At 35.8% G+C, this 14,593-nt stretch overlaps 1 protein-coding gene across 1 annotated transcript in view; it reads right to left on the reverse strand.

Annotated features, from left to right (window-relative positions):
- LOC138704219 (synaptogenesis protein syg-2-like) overlaps positions 1 to 13,432 on the reverse strand; it is a 536,676-nt gene extending 523,244 nt beyond the window's left edge. The window contains exons 1-2 of the mRNA XM_069832100.1: positions 13,414 to 13,432; positions 12,991 to 13,196 (exon numbers count right to left, since the gene is read on the reverse strand). Coding sequence (XP_069688201.1) covers positions 12,991 to 13,196; positions 13,414 to 13,432 — 225 coding nt within the window. The remainder of the gene's footprint in view (positions 1 to 12,990; positions 13,197 to 13,413) is intronic.
- Between the last annotated feature and the right edge of the window lie 1,161 nt (positions 13,433 to 14,593).

A 14,593-nucleotide genomic window follows, 5' to 3' on the forward strand; every position in this document is an offset into this window, starting at 1 on the left:
TCCAATTTAGAGGAATACCTTGCAAACTTAAGTTCGCCTGAGACGATGCACTTCGCGCAGCAAGACCCCTGCACTCGTTCAGATGTTATTGTAGGTACAATAAAGAAGGACATAGAATAACTATTAAAACGAACCTGTTCTTTATTAATATGAACCTGTTCTATTATTATTATTATTATTATTATTATTATTATTATTATTATTATTATTATTATTATTATTATTAGCATGTAGTTAAGTATACAATACCAAAACAGTCTACTTATTCCTTTATAGGTGTCATAAAAGTAAATTCCTTCTATAAATAAAATATACATCTCTTTAAACAGAATAAAACGTAAACATAATATTTTTGCTATTTCAACAAACAAATCAATAAATAACAAATATATTTCCATGAACACTTGTTCAATCACTTATTTCGTGACAAAATAATTATAAAATTAATTACATTATAATCTCTGAAAATTATCCAGCACTTCATTGTTCACCTTGTGTTGAGATCTGGCGAATGCCATGACGCGCTTTAAAATTTCTTAACCACCTATTGCTAGCTTTAAGTGTTGTATCACCACCAAGTTTGTTGTTAATTTCACAGGCTTTTACACACAGTATTTCACCTGACACAGGAATTCTCTCACTTCTCTTTTGCTTGAACCATTCAAACGTTTCACTCTCAAATTTGTTGTTATCAGGAAGTTTCATAGATTTTTTTCTTATTTACATTACCCTCTTTGTTTTTCAGTTCTGCAAAAGCATTTATTTTTTCATTGTCACTTTTTATCCTGTATACAACAGATAAGGTTAGATTACATCGCTTAGCAAGTTTACTTATTTGTTCACCATTTTCTATTGTAGCATAACCCGTAGTTTTTCTTCTAGGCTCAGTCTTGTTCTCTTCCCTGAAACTTTTTCGTGTATCGAGTACTCGTTGTGTACACGACAGCAGCGTCGCATGAACTGAACCAACCCTGCTAAATTGGAGTCCTACTGTACCACAACAAGACTTGTTAGAACTTAAATATCTGATAAAAGTATAAGAAAAGGCTAATAATAATATTTTTCAAACCAGTTTTATCAAAGTATGAAAAAAATAAACAAAAAAATCTGCAGTTACATCTTTTGGTAACCATAACATTGTTATGGTCTCTCTGACATCTTTAATATTTTTCCTGAATATAATAAACACTTATTTCTGAAAAGTAGACTACTCTCAGACATATGGAGTTGTTTATTTTAATACAATTAATTTTTTATTTGTCCTATCTAAAATATATTAAAATTTACATAATGTTTTGTGACCTAATTTTTCTATTTTCAAAGAAATGGGAATTATTGTATTCTACCTTTTGCATAAATGCATGTTAAATCACTGTACAAATTTTCAGAATTCTGTCTCTAATGGTTGTGGAGTTATGAAATAATATGTGTGAAAATTGTTTAATTTTGGAAAATTTAATTTAAAGTGAAAAGTGAAAAGTGAATTCTAATAATATTACTAGTAACTTTTTTTTATACTTTCGTCAGATATTTAAGTTCTAATAAGTCTTGTTGTGGTGCCTTGTAATTTTTATCCAATTGTGAGTTCATTTTTTTTATAAAATTTTAGAAATTTAGAGCCTGCATTTTCTGATAATATTTGTGGTCGTTCACGTACATATACATATGCCGATCAGAAGTTGCGCTCGGGGTTCGATCCCCGCTTGGGCTGATTACCTGGTTGGGTTTTTTCCGAGGTTTTCCCCAACCATAAGGTGAATGCCAGGTAATCTATGGCGAATCTTCGGCCTCATCTCGCCAAATACCATCTATCACCAATCTCATCGACGCTAAATAACCTCGTAGCTGATACAGCGTCGTTAAATAACCACTTAAAAAATCTTGCACACATCCTACATAGCCTATCTCCAGATCTAAAGATTTACATAGAGAGAAATATTATTTATTTTTAATATTTACTCTAGTGGAGTTAAGGCCATCAGACCTCCTCTTCTACATCACCAGAAATGCAATACAACTACAAGAAAAATACATATCATGATGCAATTAATCTAATGTAATCTCAAATTACAAATTATTCAAAATACAGCTTTAAGAAATTTATTGGATTTTCATTATCTGACTCCATTTAAATCTCTATATCAATTTTCTTTCGTTCTACCAGTTTAATCAATTATCAAATTAGGTGCTGCTATTTTCATGTACAAAGCAATTAACAATTTAATACATTACGAATTACCTTTCGATTGCTTTGAACGTATTTCTTCTCAAATGTAAGAAAAGCATTGCATGAAGATTCTTTTCATCAATGGAGCAAATTGAAAAGTAAAGGTTTGGGAGTTGTTTTCTATTCTCACTGGAAGAGAGGTAATTCGTGGATCTCAACCAAAAAGGGACTTTCGAGGAGTCAGTGTACGAAAACCATTAAGATGAGCTGCAATACAAAAGTTGTACGTACTCTCCCTGGTAGAACTATTGACTGAACCCGTTGCAGAAGATGCGACGAGCAAGAAACGCTTCCTCACGTCTTGGGTTTCTGCCATCATTGAGAATTGCTCCGAATCAACAGACATAATACGGTTCGTTCTCTCATCGCATCTTCAATCCGTCAGAATGCTTCCTATGAGGTTTATGAGGAGGTTTATTGCGTCTCTTCAGATGGCTCTACCAGACGTGCTGATATCATCATAATTGATCAGCAGAAGGATAAGGGTGTCATTCTTGATCCCACAATCCGTTTTGAGATGCATGAGCAACAGCCACAAGAGGTGTGTCGTGAAAAACAAGTCATATAGGAGCCTTGTTGTCAGCATCTTGGAGCACAATATCACATCACACAGTGGACAGTTTTTGGGCTCATGTTCGATGCCCGTGGCACGATCCCACGAGAAACTTTGAATCAACTTAAACTATTTAAAATTTCTGATGCAACGATTGATGACATAGGATCTCATGTGTTAAAATTATTCTTAGCTATAATTAGTAACCATTTGTACCCAAGAAACTTTTATTGTAAATGATTTCCTATGTTTTCTTATCATTTATCTTAATGTTTTTTCTTTGAAATTGTCACATACGTAATTGATTTAATCATTGTTCATTCCGAATTGATTAGTAGGCCGATCTATCGAACCCTTATTTAGGGCGGCTTTTGTTGATACAAAATTATTATAATTTTTATCAATATTATTATTATTATTATTATTATTATTATTATTATTATTATTATACTACAGTTTAATAAAGTTATACATCCTTATTTAACAAGACAAAAAGAAAATAGGCTGTATTTTTTGTCAGCAGGGCTCAGTAACTTACGGAACGAAAGGAATGTGCTAGAAAACATCCTGTAACTTAAAAATATTATCTGCCTCAACTCATCATTCTCTTAACCCTTTCAGAAACTTTCTCCCAACAAAATTAAAATAGACTTTAGTGCAAACCCTCGTATTACTACTGTTTGACTATTGCGAAAGAAATTAAGCATTTTTACATAGGCCTACTGAAGATAAGAAACACTTCGCTCATTAATTCAGTCATTGCTCGTACTTCGTATTGTTTTAAGTTTGTTTTACTCGTTGGTATAATTAGCTCTGAGTATGTTCGTGCAGTTAGTTAAAACTTCTAGAAAGTAAGTGAAAACTTCAGATCATAATCCTGTTGTTTCACAACATTTATGAGTGTTTAACATGGAAAATAAAATTCCTACATTTTAAATAATACACACATTTTTATCACAAGAGAGAAGCGAAAAACCCTTGCGTGGACAATCTCATTTTGCAATATAGAGCGCGATCCAACAACCATTGCAACCTGAATTACTTCTTTCACGTTTTAAGTTACTGAAATCATAACATATCATGAGCACGATAATTTTTTTTGTGTGGTTATGTGTTAACGAACTTTCAATGGCATTTCTTTTACTTTTTCATTGTAAACGTATGATGTGATATGATTTTTATTCATCCATCATATTTCTCTAAGGCAGACCTGTTACAATTCTATATTATCTGGGGTAGGGTTACCAACTTATTTTAAGAAAATAGGGAGTCTAAGTACCGTTATTTCCCATAACTATGATCCTGGAACACAACTATGGTACACGATACAACCATTCAAATGTTGTACTCCATAACGTAGTACCTCGTTTATCTATATTTTTACTGTACTGTAGTTTGAAGTTAAGTCACTGTAGCTATCTACGAACGGTCTATGTTGCTTCTATTGTATTCCAGGACCATAGTTATGGGAAATGACGGTATTTTGAGACAGATTTTTGTCTCGCGTAATAGTTGAATTATACCACAGTTTGCAGCTCTGATTTGATTAGATGTGACGTATTCCTGTTTCGAACATCAGTCCAATTATTGTTCATGATATTATATGAACGTTACTACTTGGAAAGCTGAGAATAAAACTCGGCAATTTTTTTTTCAATTTATAATATTAACATGGTTTGAATTCAAGTGGTGAGCACTAAAACCAATTTCTGGCAAATATTACCTTCTACAAAAGCTACATATTTTAATGCCTGCCTTGAACGTCAAAATTTGTCTTACAAATCATAATTCACAGCAAAATCAAACGTTTAGAATAACAATTTTTATATTATGCAAAAATAAGTGAGAAAAATGCTCGAAGAGAATAATAACACGGGAGCCGGAAGTCTTTTCAAAGTTAGGGGCAAATACGGGAGATCCCAGAAAATACGGGAGGGTTGGCAACGCTAACCTAGTGTCTACTTTACTTTACAATTTTATTCGCCTATGTCAAGTCTTGTCCATCACTATGGAGTAAGGGTTAGCACGTTACTATCATTACAAATTTGCTTGTTTTTTTAACTCTCTTATATTAGCTGTACTACATATCTCCTTGTAGGCTACATATTTATTAATATTCAAAAATTTTTTATCTAACCACTTTTTCATCATATTGTCCGTTTCTTGACATTGTAATACTATATGGAACACGTCTTCTCTCATGCCGTGAAGGGCAGAAATCCTTCTCTACAGAACTTCTATTGCTTTCCAATTGAAGAGCCCACTGCAAGAATGATGGATGTCATTTGGAATACATTTTGCAGGAGAAGCGATTGAAAGTTTGAAATGCTTAGCGCTCAAAGCTTAACTGTGATTTTCCGATCATTACTGGTCAATGACCATCAGTGTTCATGCCATGTAACTCTGTATGTACATTCTACAGGGACATCATTTTATTTTTACTTCAATTTTTATTGTACCTGAGTTTTTGAATGTACTTCAATCCCACCCCTTCTACTAATGAAGTTCAACCGTCCTCCACACAGATCCAAGACCGCATTTACAGTCATAGCAGCCTTACGGTCATAGTAAACAGTACGTTCCAAAAATATGTTCGCGTTTTCCAGTGACGAAAGAGCTTTCAATATTGAATCATTTTCGCACAGGTAGGCTACTGTCATCCATTTGCCTACGTCGTATCCCGGTTTCCCCAACCAGATTTTATTCGCCAGCTGGGCTGTCTTAGCTCTTTTCTGAGAACATTAATTTCTGCTAGGAATTGGACGTCTACGTAATATTATACAACTGTTTAAAATAACTTAAATAAAAGGGCCTCGTTAAGTAATTAACTGGCACGTGATTTCCTCCCTTTCTACGACCCTACGACATAACCACTTGGATGGACAGTAGATAGCATGTCTGAGTAATTTTATCTTTTCGGATCGGGCAGAAGTGAAGATTGAATTTACAGTACGTAAGGTACTCTTTTATAGAGTAGGTACAGAATTATTTCAACATGAGTTACTAGTACGAAGAACGAAACTGGTAATTGGGATTAGGTACAATAGTCTATAGTGCGATAATATGCACATTATTTGATATTTGATATTTGATATTTATTTGTCATTCAACTTTACAATTCACAGTTATGGTGGACCTTCACATTTCTGTTTTTCGATCCACCATCCCTTTATACATATAACTCTTTTCTATTAAGGTATTCTTTGCCGAGAATTTCTTGATTGCTTTCTAATGTTCTATTATGACTGAATTGCTATATGTCCTTCCCCCTCTATCCTCTTCTATTCTCTCCCTCCTACCTAGACTGTTTCCCTTCCATTCCTAAATTTCCTATTCTATTACCCCTATCCATATATTTATTTCGATAATACTCCTACAGTTATAGTACCCCTGCTACTACTCCCAATCCAAAACATTGAAAAACATCAAATATCTAATTCACTTAAATTACACTTCCAATTTCTCTCTCATTCCACTTCACATTTGTTCAGATATATACAGTACACACACATATATATTTCCCCCCCCCCCATTTTAATTCTCATTGTATTCATTGTTTGATAGTTTATCTTATTACACTCTTACCATATCTTCTTACACTTAACACTTTCTTCCCTGTTCCTTTTCTTACACTTTTGCCACCCCTAACTTTCCTGCACTCACTTTTTAGCACTCTTCTTCTTCGCTATAACCTCTCCAACGCCCTATCTATTCAGTCCTCACAATCACTAATATCTGGTAGTCGCTTCATTCCTACACTCGTTCTTCTCATGTCTTCTCTTGCCTTTCCTCCATTAGTCTTGCTATGCTCCTGACCTCAGACACTACCAGTTGTTTCCCTAATCCTTCGTCCGCAGTATTTTATATCTGCCTCACGTTATGTTTTCCTCCTTGGTTTATTCTGGTCAGCTGTTTCGTACTCGAAGTAGACGTCAGGTATCGTCATTGTCCATCTCTCGTTTCATTGATATTGAAGTTTTGTGTCGTATGCATTTTTCCATTCTTCCTAGCGTGCTGCCTTGACGTACGCATATTTTCGCGTCCAGTGAACCTCCTTTTCACTGCGCCTTGATTCACCTGGCTTTGCTAGATTTCAGTCCAAAACTCTGGTTTGTAATTCTTTCCACAGTATTCGAGAACGTACACTTTATCATTAATTTTCAATTTATCTATGCCTCAGACTAAGCAGATCTTTCCTCTGGTTCACTTTTACACTTCACACGTCTTAGTTTGCACTTCCTTGTTTCTTTAACTATCACATGACTCGCTGAATTTTTATATAGTTTCACCTATTTTCACGCACATCTTTTTTTTTAGTTCCCTCTCTGAAACCTCCACGATTTCTGAACTTAACCCTCTGCGCTCTCGTTGACAGTTGTCCTTAAATATCACATAATTCGCTGCATTTTATATAAGTTTCGTCTACTTTCTCGCGTATCTTATTTAGTTCTCTCTCAAATATCTCCACAATTGTTAAACTTTGACCCTCTGCGCACTCGTTGTCAGTTGTATTCTCGACCTCTTTCTTCTCTTCCCCGCAGTCCCTTTCGTAACTTGCGCTTGTATCTGCACTCGCAAAGACTCCTTTCCTTATACTCTCCGTATTCCCCTTCGATGATTCTCCTATTATTCCCAACCCTGGACTCCTCTCCTTCTCTTTCCTTCTTCTTACCTCTATTATCCGCTCACACGATTCATAACCATCAATAGCTCCCTCTTCTTCACTAGACTCAGACATCATTACACAACTTAAACCTTTCTTTATCTTCTCATTCGCATATTTCTTTGCCGCTGTAGCTTTTATGCCACTCTTCTTAGAAGTGTACTTCTTCCTGTCTGTTAGCTTGGTGATCCGTTTTTTGCTCCCTGGTTCAATGTCTTCTTTCTGCGTGTGACGCCTTCTTTCTTCGACTCCTGATTCATCATTTTTCGCCGCATGCTTCTCGTATTCTACATTAGCTCCAATGTTCTCTTCCGAAGCCGGTTGAGCTGTTCGCTTGATAATATGCACATTAGAACTGAAGCCTGTATCGAAATGAACGGCCACAATTTTCAAAAATGTGTTTAAATATCCATATTATGATTATTTTTCATTTTAACTTCATTCTCTATATTGTACGCTAATGTGCTGTAGACAGTATAATATACAATGTATAATGAATACGTCGGAATGGATAGCTCAGTTCGTGAGTAAAAACACTTATTGTTAATACTGCACTGCGTTTTGATTAAACAAAAACCTAATGAAAATGATCAAACTCAAAAGCGCAATATTTCCTAGTCTACGTAAATGGATGAACTACTTTCCTTCCCTCCTATACCTAGTAAAGTGATTTGTTTGTATATTACGCCAGTATCATCGAACTCCAGTCGTGGAAGGGGGTAGCAAACGGCATTGATCCAGAGGTATAGGCAAGTTGATATTAAAAATGTTAGTAAAAATAAAATGATGTCCCTGTATATGTCTTAAGCTATGCATTGACAGTCATGGTTCATTTTCGACAAGAAAGTGACATCCATCATTCTTGCAGTGGACTCTTCAATTTCCATATTCCTAGCCTCTACCAAGCTAAGCCTATCCTCACTTCCCTATTATTTATTATTACATATTCTTCTTGTTCCCATGACATTTTTATTCTCTTAAAATTAACTAATGTTCTTAATGCCTTCAGATTTTGATGTAACTCGTTTCGTAATTTCCTTACACCTTTCTCTTACGATTTTAAAAATAATTACATTTATTCATTACCTCAATTTCATTCCATAACCATTCTAGTCCTAATCTACTCACATTATTCTTTGAATCTTCTAGTCAATTGGATTTCAAATTCGTGTCCGAAAGAAAATGCAAACTCCTTTCTCAATGGTACTATTCTCCTTCACAGTAATACGACCTAAGATTATTATTTTTCTTATTACTACCGTCATCTATGAGAAAGCTTACTGACAATGTTTGTTTTTACAGAAGTACCAATATTTCATGGTCTTCCATCTCCATGACTATGCCTGCTTTCGTGGAACACGTTATGCATATAGGAAAATACAGTATCTGTTCTTACAGTAATACTAATATCTCATTTTTGGAATTTTCTGACATTAGTTGTTTCTTCCAGAAACCCTTCAATTACTTAAAAATACATTCTTCGATTCATCACAATACAGTGTTACTATAAATGATCTTTCCGATTACAAACTGGAATAACTATCGTTAGGAGACACTTAAGAACATAATATTGGTATCAATGGAAAAAGAAACTCAAATATGTTTTGTTATGTTGGTGAACCTGCCGCATATTTATTAATTTCATTGCAAGAAGACGATATAACAGAAAAATGGCTGCAAACGAAGACAGGAGGACATTTTGTGTGTTAGATTTTCACATATCCCAGTCTGTTGTCACTGTACAACGCAATTTTAGATGAAAATTTGGTGTTGATCCACCCAGTGGGTCCAGTATCCGTAAGTGGTACGCTGACTTCAAAACGAGGGGATGCATCTGTAAGCGGAAGTCAACCGGTCGTCCATCTGTAAGTGAGGCGAATGTGGAGCGTATGAGAGAGAGTTTCACACGAAGACCACAGAAATCCACAGTAAAAGCCAGTAGAGAAATCCCCCAACAAACTGTGTGGAAGATTTTACGCAAATGTTTGAAGTTCCATCCATACCGTCTGCAATTGTTGCAGACTCTGAAACCAGACGACAAAGCCAAGCGACAGTCTTTCTGTGAGGAGATGCAACTTAGATGTCAGAAACAAACTGAATACACGACTTCCAAGGAGATGGATTGGACGTGTTGACCGTGAAGATTTAGAATGTTTGCATTGGCCTCCACGTTCCCCCGACATCACTCCTTGTGATTTTTTCTGTGGGGTTTTATAAAACAACAAGTGTATCAGCCACCATTACTACCTACCATTGAGGATCTTCGTATTCGCATCACAGAGGCCATTGCACTGGCGGATGATTCAATGCTACAAAGTGTATGTCAGGAAATTGACTACAGACTTGATGTGTGTCGTATGACACAAGGAGCTCACATTGTGCACATGTGACTTACTTACGGTTGTGAACCAAATGTTTCTCTTTCTGTTTCATGTTTCATTTTTTCCAGTGAAACATTTTAAAAATTGTTGGAGTTTCTGTTTCTGTTGATGCCAATTTCATGTCTTCTAATTTTTGCTGATTTAAGAGTAGCACATGTGATTTAATCGAACGGATAACAAAACGTATTTGATTTTATCTTTCCATTGATACCAATATCATGTTTCTAGTGTCTCCTAACGATAGTTATTCAAGTCTGTAATCAGAAATATGATTTATAGTAACACTGTATTTTCTCTTTGCAGACCGCAATGAAAACTGTAGCAAGAAGAGCTACAGGGCAAGTGGTCGCGACAGTTGTGTGACGTACCTGGTTATAATAACTCATGGGTGAATTCGTCTCGTTATACTAATGCACAGATACATCATGGGGATAGTACCACAAGGCAATAATCGGGCACAAACGTACATCATAGGTTCTGAACTCAAATGCTGTGAGAGAGAGAGAGAGAGAGAGAGAAAGAGAGAGAGCAGTCCTGAAACAAATCAATTGCACAATGGCAGTGACTTATAACACAAGCCACTGAACCATATCATTATCTCTCGTAGGTGGGATAATTATAGCTGACATCATCGTGCAAGAACATCAAAGCTTCAATATCATCATGCTCATCTGAGTGATTTCACTTCTAAGATACTAACGTAACATTTATGTAATACCGAATTAATTAACAAAACACATTTTTTTCTTCGAATTTAAATTAATATTTTAGTGCCAATAGTTAAATTTGTCCACCAACAATTTTTTTAGCATGGAAGCTGAAGCTATTGTATAGTCCTCATCAAGTCGCTGTAGATCCGTTGAAAAAATTTTGACTGAGACCATTGGGAACCCGAATTTAAATACCAACGATGTCGGAGTTCATTTCTCTGGAAAAAGTGAAGGTTGTGAGGGTTTTCGTCGGGGTTCTCCCGTTTTACATCTTGATTCCCTCGTCACTAGTCCCTTAACATATGCGTTTCGAAAAACAGGACGCTCATTTGTGTTTCCTCGTCGTCGGATTGACCATTCTTTATGGACGATGTTTCTCGTGGTTTGTCCAAATATTGGTATATGGCAGTAGTACTGACAATTATGTCTTATTACTAGACAGTGGATGCGGCATGACTTATCGTTGAATGTAAGTGCACACTTACTATATGTTACATTTTTTCATTCAGACCATTGACTGAGCAGGTTTTAAACGTAAACAGACGACGTCTACATGCTACTGTATCTCCGTACAGTCAGAAGGAAAAGAAAAATAACGTACTGTAGTACATACCTTGCAAGCTTCAGTCCTCGTCATCATTAATGGAATTACCAGCGTTGCAGTAAACGACGATATATTCTCTTAAGTTGTCGAAGCTGAATCGTCTTCGCCTATCGCTTAAACAGTTTTTGTATCTAGAGAATTACTGAAGAAAATCTCTAAAATGGTGATCACTCAATTTCTTTAGAGGAATATTTGTACTGAGCATCATGTTGCACGTGTCGTTAGACTCGCAAAACTAAATGATGATGATGATGATGATGATGATGATGATGATGATGTAGATAGTTCCTCAGATTTTATTTCAACGCATTTCCTGTGCGATGTACTGTTGCAATGTTTCTCTATAGTCTGAGTTGTTCTGGTTTTTACATACATTACACACGATATTTTCTTCGTTAATACATCAAATGTCACTCTCATAGTTCTTAATTGCATTTCGTATCTCTGAGCAAATTTAACGTTTTGCCATTATGAATGGATCAGTGCAACATATTCAACGCGTACTAAATACTTGAGCAGGATATTACAACTGCACACATTGCGTTGCAATGTTACTATGAACAGATCGGAATTCATTCGTTTTCTACGCTGCTGTATTCGCCAGGTACACAAAAGACGGACTGCGCGGTACGTGCCATATACTCTGATACGAAACAACTTCACTTTTCCTTAAGTCATTCCGCATCCACTGTCTACTTATTACTCTGCCGGATGGCCGACTCTGAAATTCAATGTGAAGCCGTGCATGGAAGGGCAGTTGCACGGCAAAAGTGCACATCGCGTTATATGGTTAGTATCGTGCTGGCTTGCTGTCTACAGGGCCCGCCCTCGATTCCCGACAAGGTAATTTTGTTTTTATTAACGTAACTAATTTGTATGTATTTTACTTCTCTTCATTTTTTAATTTTTTATAGTGAAACGAATTATTTCCCAACTCTGGCTCGGCTAGAAGAATAAAAAAAAAACTCTTGGGCGATCAATTTCCTTCACGAAATAAAACACGTCACTCCCCTTAATCTAAACTAATAATAATTACATCGGAATATGTATGATAAGACTTTCTTGTGTTAAATTCTAATTTCCATGTCTGTGTTGATGTCTCTGTGGGTGTGGTTAGCATTTGTGATGTGTTCTGCATATGTGGAAGTGTTTTGTAATTTTGTTATGGCTGTGATGTGTTCTTTGTAACGTGTTTGAAATGAGCTGCCTGTCTGTCCTATGTAGAAGTTGTTGCAGGTGTTACATTTGAGTTTGTATACGCGTTTGTGTTGTTTGTATGTGGAGATGTTTTGGTAGAGTGTTATTTGTCCTGTATGCGATGTTGTAATTTAATTTCTTGAATGAGGTTGCAATTTTTGACATGGAAATACTACACATCCAACCAAAAAGCCAGAAACTAAACACACTAGAACAATATGAAATATATAGACACACGAAAACACACCCCAACGAAATTCTCAACACACAACTCAATTTCAGAGCACACACTCTTTGACTCTGCATTACACCACACGAACACACCCTCACAGTAAACAAAACAAGAGGCGCCAAGATCAACAACGACCAGTTCTGAGGATGACCCATAAAAGGTCGAAACATGTAAACAAGGTACGTTAGAATTTAACACAAGAAAGTCTTATAATACATATTCCGAAGTGATAGAGTGTTAAAAGTTGTGTAATCAAGATGTACAATAATTACATGTTGAAGCATATATCATCTTGTCACGTACAATCTGCCGTAGCTCATGTTAGATCTTAATAATAGTAACGATAGTAATCTTATGTACATCATCGTACAGCTGAAATTCAGTAACAAATAACTCAGACAATAACCAGTTTGTGGTACTTACATCCACGTTGACTCCGGGCAGAGGGAAGACCCTGGTATGTGGCAGCTCCTTGGGGACGAAGCGGAAGAACTCTTGTCTGCCCTTATACCACTTGACGGTATAGAGTGGATCGCCCTCCAAGTCGTAGGAGCATTGCAGGGTCACCGTGTCGCCAGGGGTCACCGCGACGGGCACAGTTACCGCTACGTCGCGCAGACCGCCCACACCTGTCCACAAAAAAAGTACATAAATATCAGGGCGGAGAAATAGGGGATAAATCAGTCATGAGAGTGTAGCGCTCAACAGAGGTATATAATTGTATTGTTACAGGAGGTAGCAATGTTAACATTTCGTACTTCAGTTTCCTACATGACAGTTAAGGTCTTTCATCCACGGAGCTAAACAAAGAAGACTCAAAAGTGATGCGACTGAAATTGGAATTACCAACCAGTTCCTTGTGCATTACCACTTACGTCTTTAAAATAGGAGTTGTCTTAAGGCATTGCTTGATGGTAACCGGTTTCGACATGCAAGGTAACCGGGAGTACTAAGGCCCACCTAAGGGATAAATCATTCTTTCTTTGAAATGGAGGCATTTAGCAATTTTTAAATAATGGGATTAGTATACTTTTATAGTTATTCTATAATATTTTACTTAAAATAAATATTCAAACAGACACATAAATGCTGCGAGCAATGAAAATTAACATCATATCACTGGCTGGGCCTTATATCCTGCTGTGACAGATAATAAGGCCCACAATAAAGAATGTAAGTACTGAACACAATTTGGGCATATAAAGTGTTCAATTTTTTTCTCAGTGAGACCTACACATTCATCGTGTACCCAACATTCACAAGAGACACACACATGTATATCTACAACAATTTTCTTGGCAGACAGATCACATCCGCGTTCCCTGGATGTTTATAAATCCTGAAATTGATGGTTCATCCAATGCTCTTTCTGCATTAGGAATTGTCAGTCTTTAGTTTGTTTCATTTCTTACGAAAAAGATTGTGCTTCAGAGTTTGAACTTTATAGTTCAGGAACTATGAACTTGTGGGCATTTCCACGTATTTATTTTACGGGCCTTATTTCCTGCTCTGTTACTTCGCGCCTATTTTAATTTATGGAGTGCTCACTTGCTCATTAGCGAAAGTTTCAGGAACTCTCAAAAAAGATTACGCTGTTATCCCTAATGTAATTTAATCTTATAATCAACAAAAATGGATAAACTATTCATAAATAAAGGTATATACACAACAAGAGTTAATTAATTCTTCCCAACAAAATATATTAAATATTAAATAAAATATTCAAACAAAATAAATAAAATAGTATATATAAACTGTATAGGGTCTTCTCGTCCCATAAATAAATTTAAGCTTTTTGACTAAAAAATTAAATTAAAAAATAGCCCCAAACTTCTTAATGTTTACACAATAACGTGCATTTAACATTATATTAATAACACACAGTAAAACGATTAAATATCAACTTCAATATTGCAGAATTTTATGAAGAAAGCAGAAATAATCACACATAACTTGTTGCCGCCAGTCAGCTACAAACAAGAACGAGAATCTAATTTCTTTATACCTCACTCGAATGCAAGAAGAA

This window comes from Periplaneta americana, chromosome 8, assembly GCF_040183065.1.
Source record: "Periplaneta americana isolate PAMFEO1 chromosome 8, P.americana_PAMFEO1_priV1, whole genome shotgun sequence".
Lineage (NCBI taxonomy): Eukaryota > Metazoa > Arthropoda > Insecta > Blattodea > Blattidae > Periplaneta > Periplaneta americana.